General features: G+C 41.6%; 3 protein-coding genes across 5 annotated transcripts; 1 reads left to right on the top strand and 2 right to left on the bottom strand.

The window, feature by feature from the left end:
- Nucleotides 2,081-4,473, bottom strand: LOC8062518 (probable anion transporter 7). Of its 2 annotated transcripts, XM_021447182.1 has the most exons (3): nucleotides 4,269-4,472; nucleotides 3,574-3,839; nucleotides 2,081-3,470 (listed from the first exon to the last, which is right to left on the bottom strand). In XM_021447182.1, exon 3 carries the CDS (start codon nucleotides 3,427-3,429, stop codon nucleotides 2,266-2,268), a length of 1,164 nt encoding a protein of 387 aa, XP_021302857.1. In that variant the 5' UTR covers nucleotides 3,430-3,470; nucleotides 3,574-3,839; nucleotides 4,269-4,472; the 3' UTR covers nucleotides 2,081-2,265. The 2 variants fall into 2 exon arrangements, with proteins under 2 accessions (XP_021302857.1, XP_021302851.1); XM_021447176.1 differs by having other exon boundaries at nucleotides 2,081-3,839; nucleotides 4,269-4,473.
- On the top strand, nucleotides 5,857-6,832 carry LOC8064503. Its single transcript, XM_002466780.2, has one exon. It carries the CDS (start codon nucleotides 6,081-6,083, stop codon nucleotides 6,576-6,578), a length of 498 nt encoding a protein of 165 aa, XP_002466825.1. The 5' UTR covers nucleotides 5,857-6,080; the 3' UTR covers nucleotides 6,579-6,832.
- On the bottom strand, nucleotides 7,740-14,968 carry LOC8064502 (translation initiation factor eIF-2B subunit gamma). Of its 2 annotated transcripts, XM_002464194.2 has the most exons (13): nucleotides 14,651-14,965; nucleotides 14,435-14,530; nucleotides 14,254-14,331; nucleotides 12,827-12,907; nucleotides 12,520-12,739; nucleotides 12,373-12,431; nucleotides 10,547-10,596; nucleotides 10,358-10,445; nucleotides 10,055-10,279; nucleotides 9,877-9,969; nucleotides 9,275-9,379; nucleotides 8,616-8,732; nucleotides 7,740-8,088 (listed from the first exon to the last, which is right to left on the bottom strand). In XM_002464194.2, the coding sequence occupies exons 1-13, from the start codon at nucleotides 14,720-14,722 to the stop codon at nucleotides 8,011-8,013; spliced, it is 1,362 nt and encodes a 453-aa protein (XP_002464239.1). In that variant the 5' UTR covers nucleotides 14,723-14,965; the 3' UTR covers nucleotides 7,740-8,010. The 2 variants fall into 2 exon arrangements, with proteins under 2 accessions (XP_002464239.1, XP_021310135.1); XM_021454460.1 differs by having other exon boundaries at nucleotides 10,055-10,445; nucleotides 14,651-14,968.

Below are 16,470 nucleotides of genomic sequence, written 5' to 3'. Positions count from 1 at the left end.
TGGAATCGGTGGTTCCGGCTCCGTGCCGCATCGGATTCACATCTTTTTCAGGCCCCGCCCCCCGCGCGCGCGCGCTCGGGTTTAATTTTCCCGGCCCCCACCTTAATTTCCTTTTCAGGACTGCCGGGACTGCGCAAAGAACTCGCAACGCATGCATGGCTCGTCGCCGCCCACCCGTCGTCAATGGACAATGGCGGCGACGGACGCGGCAAAAATAATGCGACGAGCACCAGGCCGGCCGGAGCCATCGGGAGCCACATGACAAAACCGCCTGTTGCACGTCACGTCCTAATTTAAATTACTGGATCAACGAGATGACCCACAAGGCCACACACCCCAGAATGTTTTAGTTTGGTGTTTGTACCCACTGGGCCGGCCCACTGGACTTTTTTGCTGACAACTCTGTGTCCGTGGGTTCCAATCCCAAGTTCCCTTCCCTAGCTGACCACTGCGCCGCCTCGTTCATCCTGCCGTCCTTGTGGTTGTGGCCTAAATAAAAAAAGTGAGATTTCTGTGTTACAACAATGCTATTATGTTATATAAATCCCCTAAATAAAAAAAAGTAAAGTTCATGTGTGTCGGTTTATTTTTGTAGCACGATGATATTCAACAATGCATTCTGTTGGTCATTGAGATTTCTATGGGATTTGTTGCTGCACGTGAGCAGGAGGTCGCCTATTTGATAAGACGATCTGGGTGTTCATTGTTGGAATTTCAATCACTTTTTATTGTTTTATATGTCTCTGTATAAAATTTGGGTGTAATTATTTCCCTTTTATCTACCAGATTCTAATCTGGTTTCAGGAACCTATGTGTCATGTAATGATTGGACTACAATCTGATTGATGGACTGAAACAAAATCAACCGAAAGATGTGTAGTCACTCTCTTAATTTAAACGGTTTTGGAAGTCAAGGACGATAAATTAGGACGATTGTTCAAGAATTTATCAAAAAAAAAAAGGACGATTGTTCGAGAAAGCAAAAAAAATGACTTTTTTCTTCAAAGCTTCCAACTTTGAACGGCTTTTTTTTAGTTGCCCGTCGTTTACATGAACATGATCTTGAATCTCGGAAAGCTCAAGAACGCACACCAACCTGCATTCCTGCCACTGCCCAGATCAGATCTGGTGGCCGAGGCCACCTGATGATTCGAATGATGGGCACGTTCTCCGCACATGACACTCCAGACTTGTGGTTTTGTTCTGCTTAGATCAGATGCATGCACCAAAGGTGCTGCGCCTGTGCTGTCGTGCTGCACGGCTGCCCGTGGTCAGCAAAGAGCACGCGTACATGTGACCAGCACAAATGTTTCCAATCGAAAGATCATGCATGTGACAACAACCTTTCTGAACGCGCCCAACGATAATCTAAGGAGCTCCAGTTGAAGCAAACATCATTCATTGAGAAAAAAGCTCCAAACTGGCGTCAGATTATATACTTTCTGCACATGTTGGTTTTTTTTTTTTCAGATCAGATATAACAAGCACAGCACTTGAAAACCAGAAGGAAGAAACCCCTACGCCATATGCAAGCATGCACAAGCACAACCAAGCTTCAACCAATATATGGTCAGTGTTCATCTAGCCCTTGGACATGCACATTCAGAGAAGTCAAATAGTCAAGAAACACAGTGCAGCCAAGAAAAATAACTTGAAAAAAGATGAATGAAGAATTGAGGAAGGATAAGCAAGGCAATGTATCTTCTGGGCAGAAAAAAAAGCACCATATACTTGCTAAGCAAACACACATGGCCCACCTGAACCGTTAATTCAGCAAATGCTGGAAAGACCGAGTCTATAACCACAACTCAAAAAAAGATCCAAAGACAGAAAAAAAACTTGGTTCAGAGCATTTAAGCTAGTGAATTTTCCTCAACTCAGCAAGGTTCATGCAAATAACTGAAATAAGCAAATGACAATGTTGTTTATCCTCATTGGGATCATATGTTTACATTGCAGGGAAAAGATATGGAAACATAACAAACTTTGGGTGAGATTATATGTACCAAAACCAAGAAGATAAGATAACCCTGGTGCACAGCAAATTCTGTTAGCTGCACTCAGCGTGTGAGTGCTACTGTGCCAAGGAAATGAGTCTTCATAATGAAAATGTGAGTTTTCCTGACATAACTTTAGATCATGTGTATGATGCAGTCTGAAATCTGAAATTTGGTAACAGATACTACAGATACATGTGAGATTCCCGTTTTGCTATCCTGCCTCACTGTAAATGGGAAGAAAAGAATAGTAAAAAATAGCCACCCTTTATTCGAAGATCTTTTCGCCAGTCGAAAAGATTAAAAAAATGACAGAGCTGAAAATACAAAGGTATGCTGGAACAAAAAAGACTGTTTTCCAGGTTTCCGAGTCTGTTAGATCCTTGTTAGAAGCCTTTGCTGCCTCCAGAATATTCCCAGTGAGGCCGACACCAACAATTCCAGCCAGTGTTCCCGCCGTATTTGAGACCCCCATCACTATCCCTGCAAACTTCGGAGCAACATCCATATGGTTTACAGCAAACCCTGCTCTTCCTAGAGCCAGGAAACCAAGGGATATCGCTGAACACATTACAGTGCCTGAGGGTGTGCTAAATAAAGGAAGGGCCATGAGTGCAAATGCTGAGACAATGAACCCAATGGTGTTCAGAAGCTTCCTTGTCTTGGTAACAGACAAAATCCTCCTTGTAATCAAGTGATCAGCAATCACACCACCGATATTGGAGAAAATGAACATATTGAAATAAGGAAGCATCTTTGAGGAACCCATATCCTGGAGGCTAAGCTTAAGGCCAAGCTCAAAATAGGTAGGGAGCCAGTTCATAAGAACATACAGGGCATAGTGGAAGGTGAAATTGTTTACAACGATCGCCCAAACAGGTAGACTGAATATTATCCTTCGCCATGGGATCTTTACTGTGCGAGGTGCGACAACCCCTCCTGCCTGTGCCTTAATCATGTCTCGAGATGCCACTTTTGGCATTGATACCTTTGGAAGATCAGTACGAGGTGGGTCACTGGAAAATCTAAACCATATCACAGACCATGCTACTCCCAACACTGCTTCAACAAAGAAAACTGACTGGGGTCCCGTGTGCTTCACCAGACTTGGGAAGAAAAGCATGCCACAGGCTGCACCAAGATACATCCCTGAGGTAGTGAGAGATACCGAGCGAGAGCGCTCCTGTGGTGGCACCCACTGGGCCAGAACAGTGTGAATGGCAGGAAATATGAAACCTTGTGCTACACCAACAAATAGGCGAGACAGGACCAGAATGGTTACTCTGTTGGGATCGAGTGGAATTAAACCACATATCATAGACCACAATACAAATGACAGTAGCAGAACACGTCTACCTCCTATCCTCTGTGCGGCCCATCCACCAGGAATCTGTGATAAAACATAACCATAATAGAACATAGAGAGTATCATCCCCTTGTTGGCTTGATTCACACCGATGGCATCAGCTGCAACTGTGTAAGCAATCGAGAAACCGACACGCTCAATGTAGCAAACATTTGTGCAGACGAATGTTAGCAATACAATGAGATAACGTTTCGGGAACCTCATTCTCACCATGATGATCTGAGATGAAGCACGCTGTTTTTTTTACTAGTCTTAGTCAGGCCAGAACTTGCTGACCTCCCATGAATATTCACCAGGATTTACCATAAGCCTGATTCTCTTCCGTCCATCTCAGAGGATACTATAATCTGGAGCATACAAATTACTGATCATCAGTCCTTCTTCACTAGTGCTTCACATGTCCTTATCCGTTAACTGATCTCATACACACAAATTAACAGAGACAGTCTTGATATGCTGTGCTGAACTGAAAAGACCTGCCCAAAAACAACAAAGGAGCAAAATTTAGAAACATCAAGAACTCCAAATGTCGATTGAGCTGACCAACTAAAAGAATAGCTGAAATTATGCACAAAATTTGAGCATGCTTGAAATATAATATTTTTTTTTTATATATAAAAGGCTGATCTGAAGGGCATAAAACCTGCCACAACCTCTACAACCCAGAGATTTCAGTGCCGAAACAACCAGACTTGCATAAGTGAACTTGGATCTTAGCTCCTAGAGGAAAAACAAATGTTGCTCCTGGAAAATGACTGGAACACGCCAGTCTAGATTGGGCGGATCCAGTAAACGGACATGGGTGTACACATGTACAACCAATAATAGCCAAATAGCTTCAGGTTAGGGTTTCGGTGCTCAGCTTCGCACAGCGTAAGGGAAGGGAAGAGAAGGGGTGGGAGTACCTGGTAGGGTGCTCGTCGCCGGCGAAGAGACCAAGGAAAGCCTCAGCACCTGGCCTAGGGCGGCGGCGGCGGCCCAACAGTCGTCGTCTGGAGCGCGCGAGGGAGAGAGGAGGCGGAGGAGGAGGAGGAGGGAAGAGCAGGATGCAGCGGACGGAAGGGAAGGGGAAGACGGGTTGGTTGGACTGAGATCTACTAGTGACTTTGCTCTGTAAAGTCGCAATATAACTTTCTCCCTCCAAATCAGATCCAAAGGCTATCCTTCCTCTCAGCTTCTGGGGTCCATCCGTCAGTCACTGTTAGATGAAATGCAAGGCCTTGTTTAGTTCACCTTAAAAATCAAAAAATTTTCAAAATTTCCCGTCACATCAAATCTTGTGGCATATGCATGACGAAAACAAAAACTAATTACACAGTTTAGCTGTAAATCACGAGACGAATCTTTTGATCCTAGTTAGTCCATGATTGGATAATATTTGTCATAAACAAACGAAAATGCTACGGTACTTCAAATTTTTCACTAAGCCCAAGTTCACCGGTACCTCGAGCGGGCTCACGCCGTCGCGGTGGGGACCATAACCAATGGGCGATGTCAGCGTGCTGTCCCGGACGCGCATCGAGCAGTTTCCGACTTGCCGGCGCGGAGAGACACGGCGAGCATGCGGTGGGCGCGGAGGCGCGGCGAGGCCAGCACGGAGTCCAAACCTGCCAAAGTCGGCGCCGGCATGGAGCAAGGTGCCACCGATAAGGCGTTGTGCATCCAAACACTCGTCTCCGGCCACGTACGAGCTCGCCGCCACCGCATGCTCACCGTGTCGCTCTTCGCACCGGCCACGCCCACTCGCTCCGCCCCTGGCCGCGCGCTCACCACGTCAGCCGCGCCGGCCGTGCACGCTGGCTGTGTCACTTGTGAGTTGTGAGCTCCTGCTCCGTCTTTGCAGGAGAGAACCGAACCCAGGCTTCAAGTGGCCTGCAGCCCTTAGATGTTGGATGAACGGTGGATTTGACAGGAAAAGTTACAGCGTCACTGAATCTGCGTCCCGACGGTAAAAAAAATCACCCGCAACTTTCCTCTAGAAAAATTATGGTACGGCAAAAAAGGGAAAATATGATACGGCAAAAAAAAAGAAACTGTTTCCAAAACAAACACGGGCACAAAAAAAAAACGTTTCCAAAACTTCCACGTTATCCACACACAAAAAAGGGTTGCTAAAAAAGGTTTCCCAAAAAAAACTAACCAACTATTCAACGGCAAAAAAAAACTTTACCGAAACAACTCTTCCGAGGAAAAAAAAAGTTTCCAAAAATCATATAGGGTGTGTTTGGTTGCATTCTACATGTGGCCATGGCTCAGTTGGCCAGAAATTGGATGTTTGGTTCGCTGAATACGGCTTGGGGCACGGCCAGGCTTGGCCAGCCGTACTGAGATAGGCCTTGTTTAGTTCACCCAAAAAAGCAAAAAGTTTTTAAGATTTCCCGTCACATCGAATCTTGCGGCACATGCATGAAGTATTAAATATAGACGAAAGCAAAAACTAATTACACAGTTTAGCTAGAAATCACGAGACAAATCTTTTGATCCTAATTAGTCCATAATTGAATAATATTTTTCACAAGCAAACGAAAGTGCTACAATACCGAAATCCGAAATCTTTTCGGAACTAAACAAGGCCATAGTCTGGCCAGCTTTGAAACCCAAATCGACCTTCTGAGCCAGGCTCTCTGGCCAGCCCTCTGTCCCGTTCGGTTCACGTACCGGTGCTTGCGGTGACAAAGACCCGCCTCTCCGACCCGCTCCCGAAGGAATCTCTGGCGATGGCGCTGCCACCCGCGGCGGTTGCCGCCGTCTGCCACCAAAGCCCGCACCTGCTCCTCCGTCGCGGCGGTGGGGGTCTCCTCCCACCGCCTTCGCCCCCCGCCACGCTCCCCTTCGCCATGCGGGGTGTGGCCTCCGCGCCGGCGCGCCTGCCGCCGGCACGGTTCTCGCTCTCCCCCATCCCGAAGAGCTTCTCCACCTCGAGTGCGCTGCCATGGATCGAGTGCGAAGAGCAAGGGTTCGTGCAGCTGTTCCTGATGGCGGGCGTCTTCATGATGAGCCTGCGGTCCCTAGGCCAGAAGCACCGCCTGAACGACCTCGCCGTCGACAACGCCGACCTCCGCCGCGAGCGCGAGGACCTCTCCCACCACATGCGAGACCTCCAGGACGCGCTCCGCAGGGAGGCGGACGCCGATTCGTCCGGCGCCCTCGCGTCCCACCTCCGCCGCATCTTCACCGCCCACCCTGCGCCCGCGACCGCCGTCGAGGACCAGTAGCGGGCTCCCTTGAGATTTCTTCTTCTCCCGTGTTTTTTTTGTTCTCCGGTAGTGTGCTTCCCATGTCCAGCGGTGAGGCTGTGCTCTCCTTTCTAATTCTCATCGCTCGCGAAGCTCAGTGGCGGGCGGGTCACGTGGTGGTCGATGTAAGGCTCAGCTCCATCTCCATCGCAGTAGGGGAGACCAGGTGTTTGTGAAATAGAGAAGAGGTAATTGTATGTAGTGCAAATCAGACAACCAAACACATCTAGTTATTGGTCAGGCTTAGTTGATACATGCAACCAAACAAGTCCATCCTGGCTTGTTAAAGACAGACTTGGGCTAGCCTGGCTTAGTTTTACAAGTCAGGCTTGTAGACACAAACCAAACACACCCATAAAGGATTGATATTCGAACAAAGAAATTCGGCAAGAGCATTGCTGTCAAACAAAAAAAATATCACACATATATTCATACAGGAAATCTTTGCTAACACCGACGAAATTATATTTCCAGTTTCCAAAAAAAACATTTCATCAGAAAATAAAATATACAGAAAATAATTTTTTTCGAAAAAACTCTTCCATAGACCAAAAAAAAAAAATTCGAGACAAAGTCTTTCACGTACTAAAACCAATCAGGCACATATTCAAATGGAGGAATTCAGCAATGGTTTTGCTGACAAAAGAAAAAAAATAAAAAACAAATATTGTCATCGGTGTATCTTCTGTCTAAAGCCATGAACTATAAAACTTGATTTTCTGCCCTACTAAACTTTCCAAAAACCGGTAAAATAATCCCTTTAATCGGTTTTAGATAGTTGTTTTGCTATAATGACGATAGTTTTGTCTTTTTTAATTTATTTTTCCACTGAATCTTTAAAAAATTATAGTAAATCATAGAAAATCATAAAATAAAAAAAACAATTTTATTGAACTTCACATAAATAGATCTACACATTAAACATATATAATATGGTATGCTTTAGTATACAATTCTTGCTATAACTCTAAATCTATACTTTTTTATAATTAATTAAAATAATTCATAGATCTAAAGCCAAGCTCCTCATGCCAGGCTAGAGGATGCACACAAGTCCCATTTGACCCGACCACCCCAACCAAACAAAAAGACCGTGCTAAATGTACCCTCTCAACCAAGCACAAAGCACATCTAAAGGTGTAGGCAACAACCTGGCCTCTCAAAAGCACACGGCGAAGGAGGAACCGGATCCAAAATTTTAGACAATAGTAACTTGCTCAAGCAGCCTGGTACAAAACTGGTACTGAATAAGCAACCAAAACCTTTCGCACTGTTACACTGCAACCAAAACTGTGCTGTTGTACATAATGACATATTTTATAAATTTTAGACAAGAACTGCTACCCTTTTTTCTTCTTCTTTGGGGTGCATCTCAAGTGAATACAAAATCATTCAGTATCCAACAAAACAGTCAAAGCTCACTGTACTTTCTTGCTAGGGATTCTGCTTTGTGCTCGCTGCCACCAGTCACAATATAACCAGCTCCAACCTGAAAAATGGGAGATTGAAGAAATTACTGAATAAGACACTACGGCCTTGTTTAGTTCACCCCAAAAACCAAAAAGTTTTCAAGATTCCCCGTGGCACATGCATGAAGCATTAAATATAGACGAAAACAAAAACTAATTACACACTTTAGCTGTAAATCGCGAGACGAATCTTTTGATCCTAGTTAGTCCATGATCGAATAATATTTGTCACAAACAAACGAAAGTGCTAAAGTAGCGAAATCCAAAAAAAATCGCATCTAAACAAGGCCTACATATGAATTTATAAGCTTTGCATCCATTAAAGTTAACGACCATCACTGGCCAACTAAGGAGCTCCACTCCTGATCAAGATTAAATCACTATGGACCTTGACTATCCAAAAATAATAATTTTGGCCACTAATGGTTATTTTTTTCTACTAAATAAACCTAGTAAGACTATGACATAATGGAAGATATTGCTGGCCAATTTTGTTGCATTTTTAAAATGTCTCTCTTTTTGCTACAGGGAGTACAGAAGATGGTACCTGGCAATCTTTCAGAACAGCCCGTTCTTGCAGTTGAACATTATTACATACAACAGAACCTTGGATGTGGCAACCATCTTCAATAACAACGTGATTCATCACAACAGAGTTGACAATCTGCAGCAAGGGTGGAAATGATTTCTTTCATAAGAAGGAAACAAAGAAGCTTAAACCAGAACGGAACTTAAGTGTGGCATAGACATCTAAGGCCAAACAGTAATATTTCAATAAAGCACCAAGATATAATTGCAAGACAATCACAAAAGATATCTTACAGAGAACAAACAGATATTATCAATTGCATCTTGCTAGTTAACAGAAAATCTTTAAAAGATTTATGAAAAATGACTTCTTTTCAGAGGAATACAGCATGATGGCAACGAATAATTGGTAGAAATATGGATACCCATGCCTCTGCAAGGAAGGCTATATTAAGGAACACTCTTAAGCCTAAGCAGGCTAGATCTAAAAGAACAATACTGTTTACAAATACAAGCAGTTTCTGTAGCCTGTAATGCACAGCACCCAACATGGCAATTCCTAGTTTTGCTACATAAGCCAGCATGTACAACTTTTATCATGATATTGAGGTAGTATTTTTTTTAACCGAGAGCATACAAAAATCATTACAATGGAATAACAAGTCACACCACAATTACCTTCACATTGGAACCGATTCGGCAGTGACGACCAATCACGGATCGCTTCACACTACACTTGTCACCTAGCTGTGAACCCTCAGCAAGAATACAATGTGGTCCTATCTAAACAAACATAAAATACAACAAAATAAGCCAAAATAGAAATTGTAACAATTTCAAACATCAAACATCATGCAGAATTGGATACATTATTAATGTATCAAAAGCAATTTATCACTACCTCTGATGTCAATTAGATAATCTAGACATGCAACCAAACATTGTAAAGTTTGATCATTGACATGCAATTAAAAAGTCTTGGATTTGTCACATGAAAAAACATTATTAACCTCTCAATATACATACTTGCATGTCATGATCCCTCTTTAAATGCTAGCCAACATGGCAAAGTAATCACAATTTTAACTGAAGCATACTTATACTGAAATCCCACAAATGAAAGATCAATATTATCTTAAAGCAAACAAATGAATATTTTCATATATATACGCAACATGGTAGCAGCTAACACAGTAACATCCTAAATTCATTTTACGATATGTTCTGTATTTTCAGGCGGTCATCTGGATGCTAGATTGCTATTAGTTCAACAGACTTACTGTAGTCTTTGATCCAAGCACAGAGGATGGGTGGATGATATTGTTTTGTGCAGAGAAGGAATAACCAGACAAGTGGCTAGCTTCCCCTATAACCTGCAATACAAAATAGTAATAATTTAATCATGATTCGATAGTGGTGCATGTGACAAAATAATTCCCTGTAGAGTGAAATCCTTACGTCTCGATTGATATCACAATACGACTGAATTGAGTTCAACCGGTGACAGTATTTGCTTTTAGTAGCAATATAAGCACAGCACCTATGTCCACCACCATCCTGCTTGAAAGCAGATGGTGCAATGACACGATGCTGTGACAAACACTGCAAATTACCACTGGACTGAACAGCACTACTCCCAGTTTCATCAACTGCTGTTCCACTGCCACCAGATGGAGCTGATCTCTGTTCAAGTTTACAACAGTTAAACACTGCTTCAGACGAGTGTGTTACATGTTTACATGTCATTAAGCATGAGCATACCAATTGACTCCTAACTAAATATGGGAGGACTTCAAGTCTAATGCTACGGTATGCTTCCTTCTGTTCCAGTACGTCCTGTAATATTGTCCTGTGACCAGCAGTAAATTATGGCAAAATCTATGACTTGAGTGTGAGCATATTTAAAAGAACGACCAAACAAGACATCACAAAAGGTTAAAAAAAACTAACCTCTTAAAAGCATAAAGATGTGCATCCATTAGGTCACTTCGAATTTCCATCTAACAAAAGAAGGATAGCATAGTTCAATTTATAGTTCATCAAATCATTCAAACTGAGTGCTTTTCTGAATTTAAATTAAACCATATCATTACAGAACAATTAACATGACTGTTATTACTTCCCATAAAAATTTGATATGAACATCCAACAAAAATACAGTTACTATAAAAATAATAGCATCCAAGTTGTGTCTAAGTACCGTATATTGCAACTAAGCTATCAAGGGACTGAGGCCATCTTATAAAAACTTTAAAAAAAAAGAATTTGATTACAGGGAGAAGACTTCACCCTGGCTTTGACTTTAAGGAGTGCCCAATCCTGGCTGGCTAGAAAACTCGCTGAAACCAGTTCTCAGGAGTCAGGAAAGCTGGCTGGTGAGTGGCGAGCCTCTCTAATGGAGGTTCTACCAATTGAGCTATCATTCAGTTCCCAGCACAGATCGTCCATAAAGGGACAATAAGTTTCTTCACTTGCTTCCTTAGAAGAGTATGACTCCTATATTAGCTATTGTTGTGCTACTTGTAAACAAATAATGTGTACACAGACAACAAAGAAATAATGATTGAGATTTTCAGACTTCTGACAGTGACAGCTAAGTTGTGCTTTTGTGGTTTGAGGTTACATCAGATTGCCTCATCAATCAATAAAATTCGACAGACCCAATACTTTTCATCAAGTAATGTGTACATAGCTAAGGCACTAAAGTTTTAGCCCAAGGCATGTTTTGCAATACCAACCCACAACTTTGTTAAAAGGAAGTTTTAGAAAATTTAAAAAATAAAGGGTGAATTAAGCTTTGAAATACATTTATATTTGGTAAAAGTACATCATATACCAGTGCCCATGATGAAGAGGGCACAAAGGACAGGAGCAAAAAGAACCAAAATAAAATAAATACCTCACTTCAACTTAGAAATGCCAAAGCCATTGGATTATGTTACATTATTGACTTTCAAGACCTGCTAACCGTAACATAAGACAGAACGGCCAAAAACAAAGCAACAAGATTACTCCATGCATCCCCAAGCTAATCATTTCAAAGATATTTTGTTCTCTAATTGGTTTTAAACTCCGTAATGTATTATTAATTATTTATTGGTGAACTCAATTGTAAACATTATTTCCGCTGCAAACTCTAGTGTATGTGATGTGTATTTATTAATCTATTACAGTCTTGGTTGTGATGTGGATTTACCGAGGTCCTTCGTGACACTCGGCGGACTACCGGGTTTATATAAGTGGAAGTGTGTGTGTGTGTGCCAATGTGTTTGTGGGGGCAGCCGTACTTGATTTTGTATAAATTGGGCGGTTCTGTCACAGCTCCACAGTTGCCATGCCTAAGGGGTGTTTAGATCTCAGGGCTAAAAATTAGTCATCATATGATAATAGGCTAAATGTGAACTATTTTTTCTAATGGCCTCTAATGGTCTAACCATCAATTAATCGTCATTAATTTTTTTTAGTCTATGTTTAGTCCTTCTATTTGGCATCCAAAACCAAGGATTAGTTTTTACTCCTGAGATCCAAGCACCCCTCTGAGTGACTGACAAGATCATATAGATAGATAGATGGATGCCCATGGGCCACCAATTTCTCTATCTAAATCATTGCAAGGACAGCCCAGTTGCAAAAACTTGAGACTGACACAATAGTGTTGGCCTGATTGTTTTTCAAGAATCATGATGCATAACAATGTGCACATAAGTATAGCACTGAAACTCAAAATTCCTCAGAAACAAATGTAGCTGACTTCATACGTAGAATAGGTGCCTTACCTGACCAACAGCCTGTATTTTTCTTTTATGAACTTGAACATCTTTTTCAACATCAGTTCCTACAGGTGACATTGACAGGTATGAGAATCAAGCATGCATGACACTACTAGCCTTCTACTACACTTAATGAAATCACAGTAAGCAAACCTGACACGATATGCAACAAGAATTGTTTACTCTTGTCCAGCCCTACTATGTTCAAACGAGTTGGCTTTTTAGCTTTATCTTTCCCACTAGAAGAAGCAGTGTCTGAAGGACCACTAACAGGAACAGAACATAGTAAAGCAGTAACAGCTGCACCATTTCTTCTATGAGTAGCAGCAACAGCTCCAGGCAACACATCTGTTACCAGGTCACCGCTAACTACCTATTCAAACACAGCTCAATGTGTTAGAATCATGCAACATTTTGTCAACATTGGCACATTGCCATAGTATGAAAGCACAAACATTACCAAAATATCATTTGCTGTCAGTCGCTTTGAAATAGCTCGTAATGCACCAGCACTTCCAAGGTCTTCAGAAACCACAACTACCTGAATACAAAAAAGAGTTATTTCCACAAACAAAATGAAAATATGTTTCCCTACAGTCATTCAATTGTTTGTCAATGAGATTGAGCTCGTAGTATACCATAATAAATAAACAAATGTCAATCAAAGAAAACAAAAACTAGGAGATATAAAAACAAGAATGAACTCAAGAAGTTGAAGTTACTAGGAATAAAATCATATATTATACTGAATTTTTATATAATATAACATGAACAGAAACATCCATGGGCTTAATGATTAGCATTGATGAAAAAAGGAAATAAGTTAGAACAGAGACATGCTCACAAGATATTTAAATTTTAATGGAGTTATGTTTGGATTGACATATAGTCCGCAAGCTTCACATTCTCACTTCATCGAAGAAAGTATTGAAAAAACAACAAAGATAGCATTCAAGCATTGGTAAAAGAAATATAAATCTTACAAGATTCAAACTAGTAGCCAGCTTAACTCCAACTTTAAACAAAAGAAAAAGAAACAATGGGAGAGCAAAGTGCCTTGTTTAAATAAGGATTAACAAATGAACAACATGAAATGGTACTGAGATATAGAGGGAACAACTTGAAATCAAATTTTCATTTAGAACTAAAGAATTTGTTTTGTTATGCTACATTCATAAATCATAATAAATTAACATCCTTGCTGTAGAAGTCATTCAATTCAAAACTTGGTGAGCGATTGGCTGCTGCCTAGTGCCTCATCTGCACTTAGGTGGCTAACTAGCATGAAAGGAAGTCATAGCAAAAAAGGTTAGGAGCTTGCTCAAAAATGATAGTAGGGGAGGCCAAGCAACACCCAAGTGGCAGCTTCTCCAATGCTGATTAGCCTTCAATAGTCATAATCCTAATATCAGCACCTCAACAATCCAGACAAAAAGGTATCAGGTACCATAGCATATCCATGCTTCAAGACCAGTTTGTTTAAATGAAATTCCACTCGCAACACAAGAGAAAATTTTCCACAAAAAATAATATAGAGTCCCAATGACATTGCAGGGATGAGGTAACCTGCCTCCATAGACAGCCTACCATAACAATGCTAGTAGATAGGTGTGTAGTTAAACTAACTCAAAATCCACATGAACAATAATCTAATCTATAAGAACTGAAACATTCACCTAATACCTAGTTCTTTAAAGGCTTATTTGGTTCTGCCATGAAAATGTATCCGGCTAATTTATCTTCATGCATCCTTAGAACAAATTTATATGCTTGTTTCTAGGATCTTCTCCAATTACATATCACTCTTAGCACTAACACAAAGGCAATACCCTAGTAACAGAGCATTGGGCATTGCAATCTCAGACACGGAATCAGAAGCAGACTCACCTCCACTCGAAGGCGATCCAGGTACGCGCTGGATACCCAAGCGTCGACAAGCTGTGCTGCCTCCTGCCCCTCAACCACCTGCACCACACCACTTCAGCCAAACAATATCCTGCTCGTGGCTCGGGAAGTTGGGACCACAGCCGTGACAGGAGGAAGAGAAGCAGAAGAGCGAGGAGCTCACCACGATGAGGTCCTTGAGGTCGCTGGCCTCAAGAAGGTCCAGCGCGTAAGAGAGCACGGGGCGGTTGGCGACCGGGAGCAACGCCTTGGGAACGTCCTGCGCAGCGAAGAGGAGGAAGTGAGCTTAGGTAGAGGTTAAGGCGCGGCGGGACTAACATGGATGAGGTGAGGTGAGATGGGGAAAAGGGGAGAGAGAGAGAGAGAGGGGGGACTCCACCTTGGAAACGAGGGGGCACAGTTTCTCGGAGTCGGAGGTGCCGCCGGCGAGGACGACGACCTGGAAGTCCATCTCCGGCGAAACTGCGGCGGTTGAGGCGGGGTCGCCGGCCCGTTGGACAGCCCCTAACTACTACTAGTGCTAGTGTTAGGGGCGGGAACCGGGGAGCCGGGGAGGAGAGGATGAGGCGGCGCAGGATGGACAGCAAGACGGAGTCGTGCGCGGTGGCGGCCTGGCACTGGCAGGCGTCGGCGAGCGCCTCAGGCGTCGGCGCCGTGGGAGACTCTGGAGTAGGCTTAGGGCTGCAATTGCCAAACTGGGCCTTTTCCTTGTCGTCGGGCCGGGCTTTCCTACTGTGCAACGAACTGGGCTACTGGGGGTATGTTGTACGTAGCAGAATAGGAGACTTTGGATATCAGCAAAGTTAGCACCCATCTTAAAAAAAGAAACTACTTCCTTCGTCCCAAATTATAAGTCATTTTAAAAATCTTAAAGATTTAAAATATCTCAAGTTTAATTAAATTTATTTGATAAAATAATAATATTTATAATACTAACTAAGTATCATTAAGTTCATGCCTCTCATCCAACAACCATTTTGAGCTAGGTTCTAAAAGGTGTTTTGGCAACGAAGAATTCGGTATTGTCATTGCATACCTTGAAGCAGTGATGTCCATATCAATATGATCTCAAAAACTATATGTTATTCTATTTTATCACACGTCTCAACATAAACATAGGGAAGTAGACCATAATAACGTGAAATGCAAAATGACAGAAATTTGATATCAGCACGGGCGCACAACTAGAACTAATAAGAAGAGTTAAACAATATCTAGAATATGAAACATTGCTATGTTTAGACGTTCGGTCTTATATCGAAAATTGATGATTAGGAGCACAACATATAAGTATAGACAATCCTCTAGTCTTTTTTTATTTGAGTTAAATCTTATTTGTTGTGGGATTCAGTGGACCCGACCTTGAGAGGTGCCGAGTCATGAATATGGTGAGCTAGACAAAGTATCACATTATAACAAGAGTAAAGTCTATCATCGGTCTCTAAACTTGTACTTTTGTATCATTCTGGTCCTTAAACTCGCAAATCAACCATTTAAGTCCTCAAACTTGTTTATCTATGTCATCTCGGTTCCTAAAATTGTTCGGTTGTGTTATCTCGATCCCTAAACATAGAAATCACCCATTTAGGTCCTTAAACTCAGTTTTGTCTTTTGAGTCTAATCTGGCTCAAAACAAAGCGATCTAAAAACTCTATATCAAAAAATAATTCGTAACTTTTTCATATGAACTCGAATGAAGACAAACTTTATATCAAAGTTGTAGCCCTCAATGCAATCTACAACTTTGTAGTTGAATTTTTTTTATTTGAAATCATTTAGTGTCACAAAATTTAATTTTAAATCTTAAATTTCAAAATCTATAAACTTACAAAAAATTCGGTCCTAAATGAGTTTAATTTAAAAACTTTTCAACTACAAAGTTGTAGATTGCATTGTTGGCTTCAATTTTGATATAAAGTTTATTTTCAAGTTCATATGAAAAAGTTATGAGTTATTTTTTATATAGAGTTTTTAGATTCGCCACGTTTTGATCTAGATGATACTTAAAAACAAGTTTAGGTACCGGAATGATATAACTGAACAAGTTTGAGGACTTATATGGGAGGTTTCCAAGTTTAGGGACTAGGATCACACAACCGAACAAGTTTAAGTATCTAAACAGTCGTTTTGTAAATTTAGAGACCAATATGACACACTCGAACAAGTTTAGTAAGTGGTGATAGACTTTACTCTTCTAAC

Source organism: Sorghum bicolor, chromosome 1 (assembly GCF_000003195.3).
Source record: "Sorghum bicolor cultivar BTx623 chromosome 1, Sorghum_bicolor_NCBIv3, whole genome shotgun sequence".
NCBI lineage: Eukaryota > Viridiplantae > Streptophyta > Magnoliopsida > Poales > Poaceae > Sorghum > Sorghum bicolor.
The sequence above is the reverse complement of the archived record's forward strand: the minus strand, read 5'-3'. Positions and strand labels throughout refer to the sequence as shown.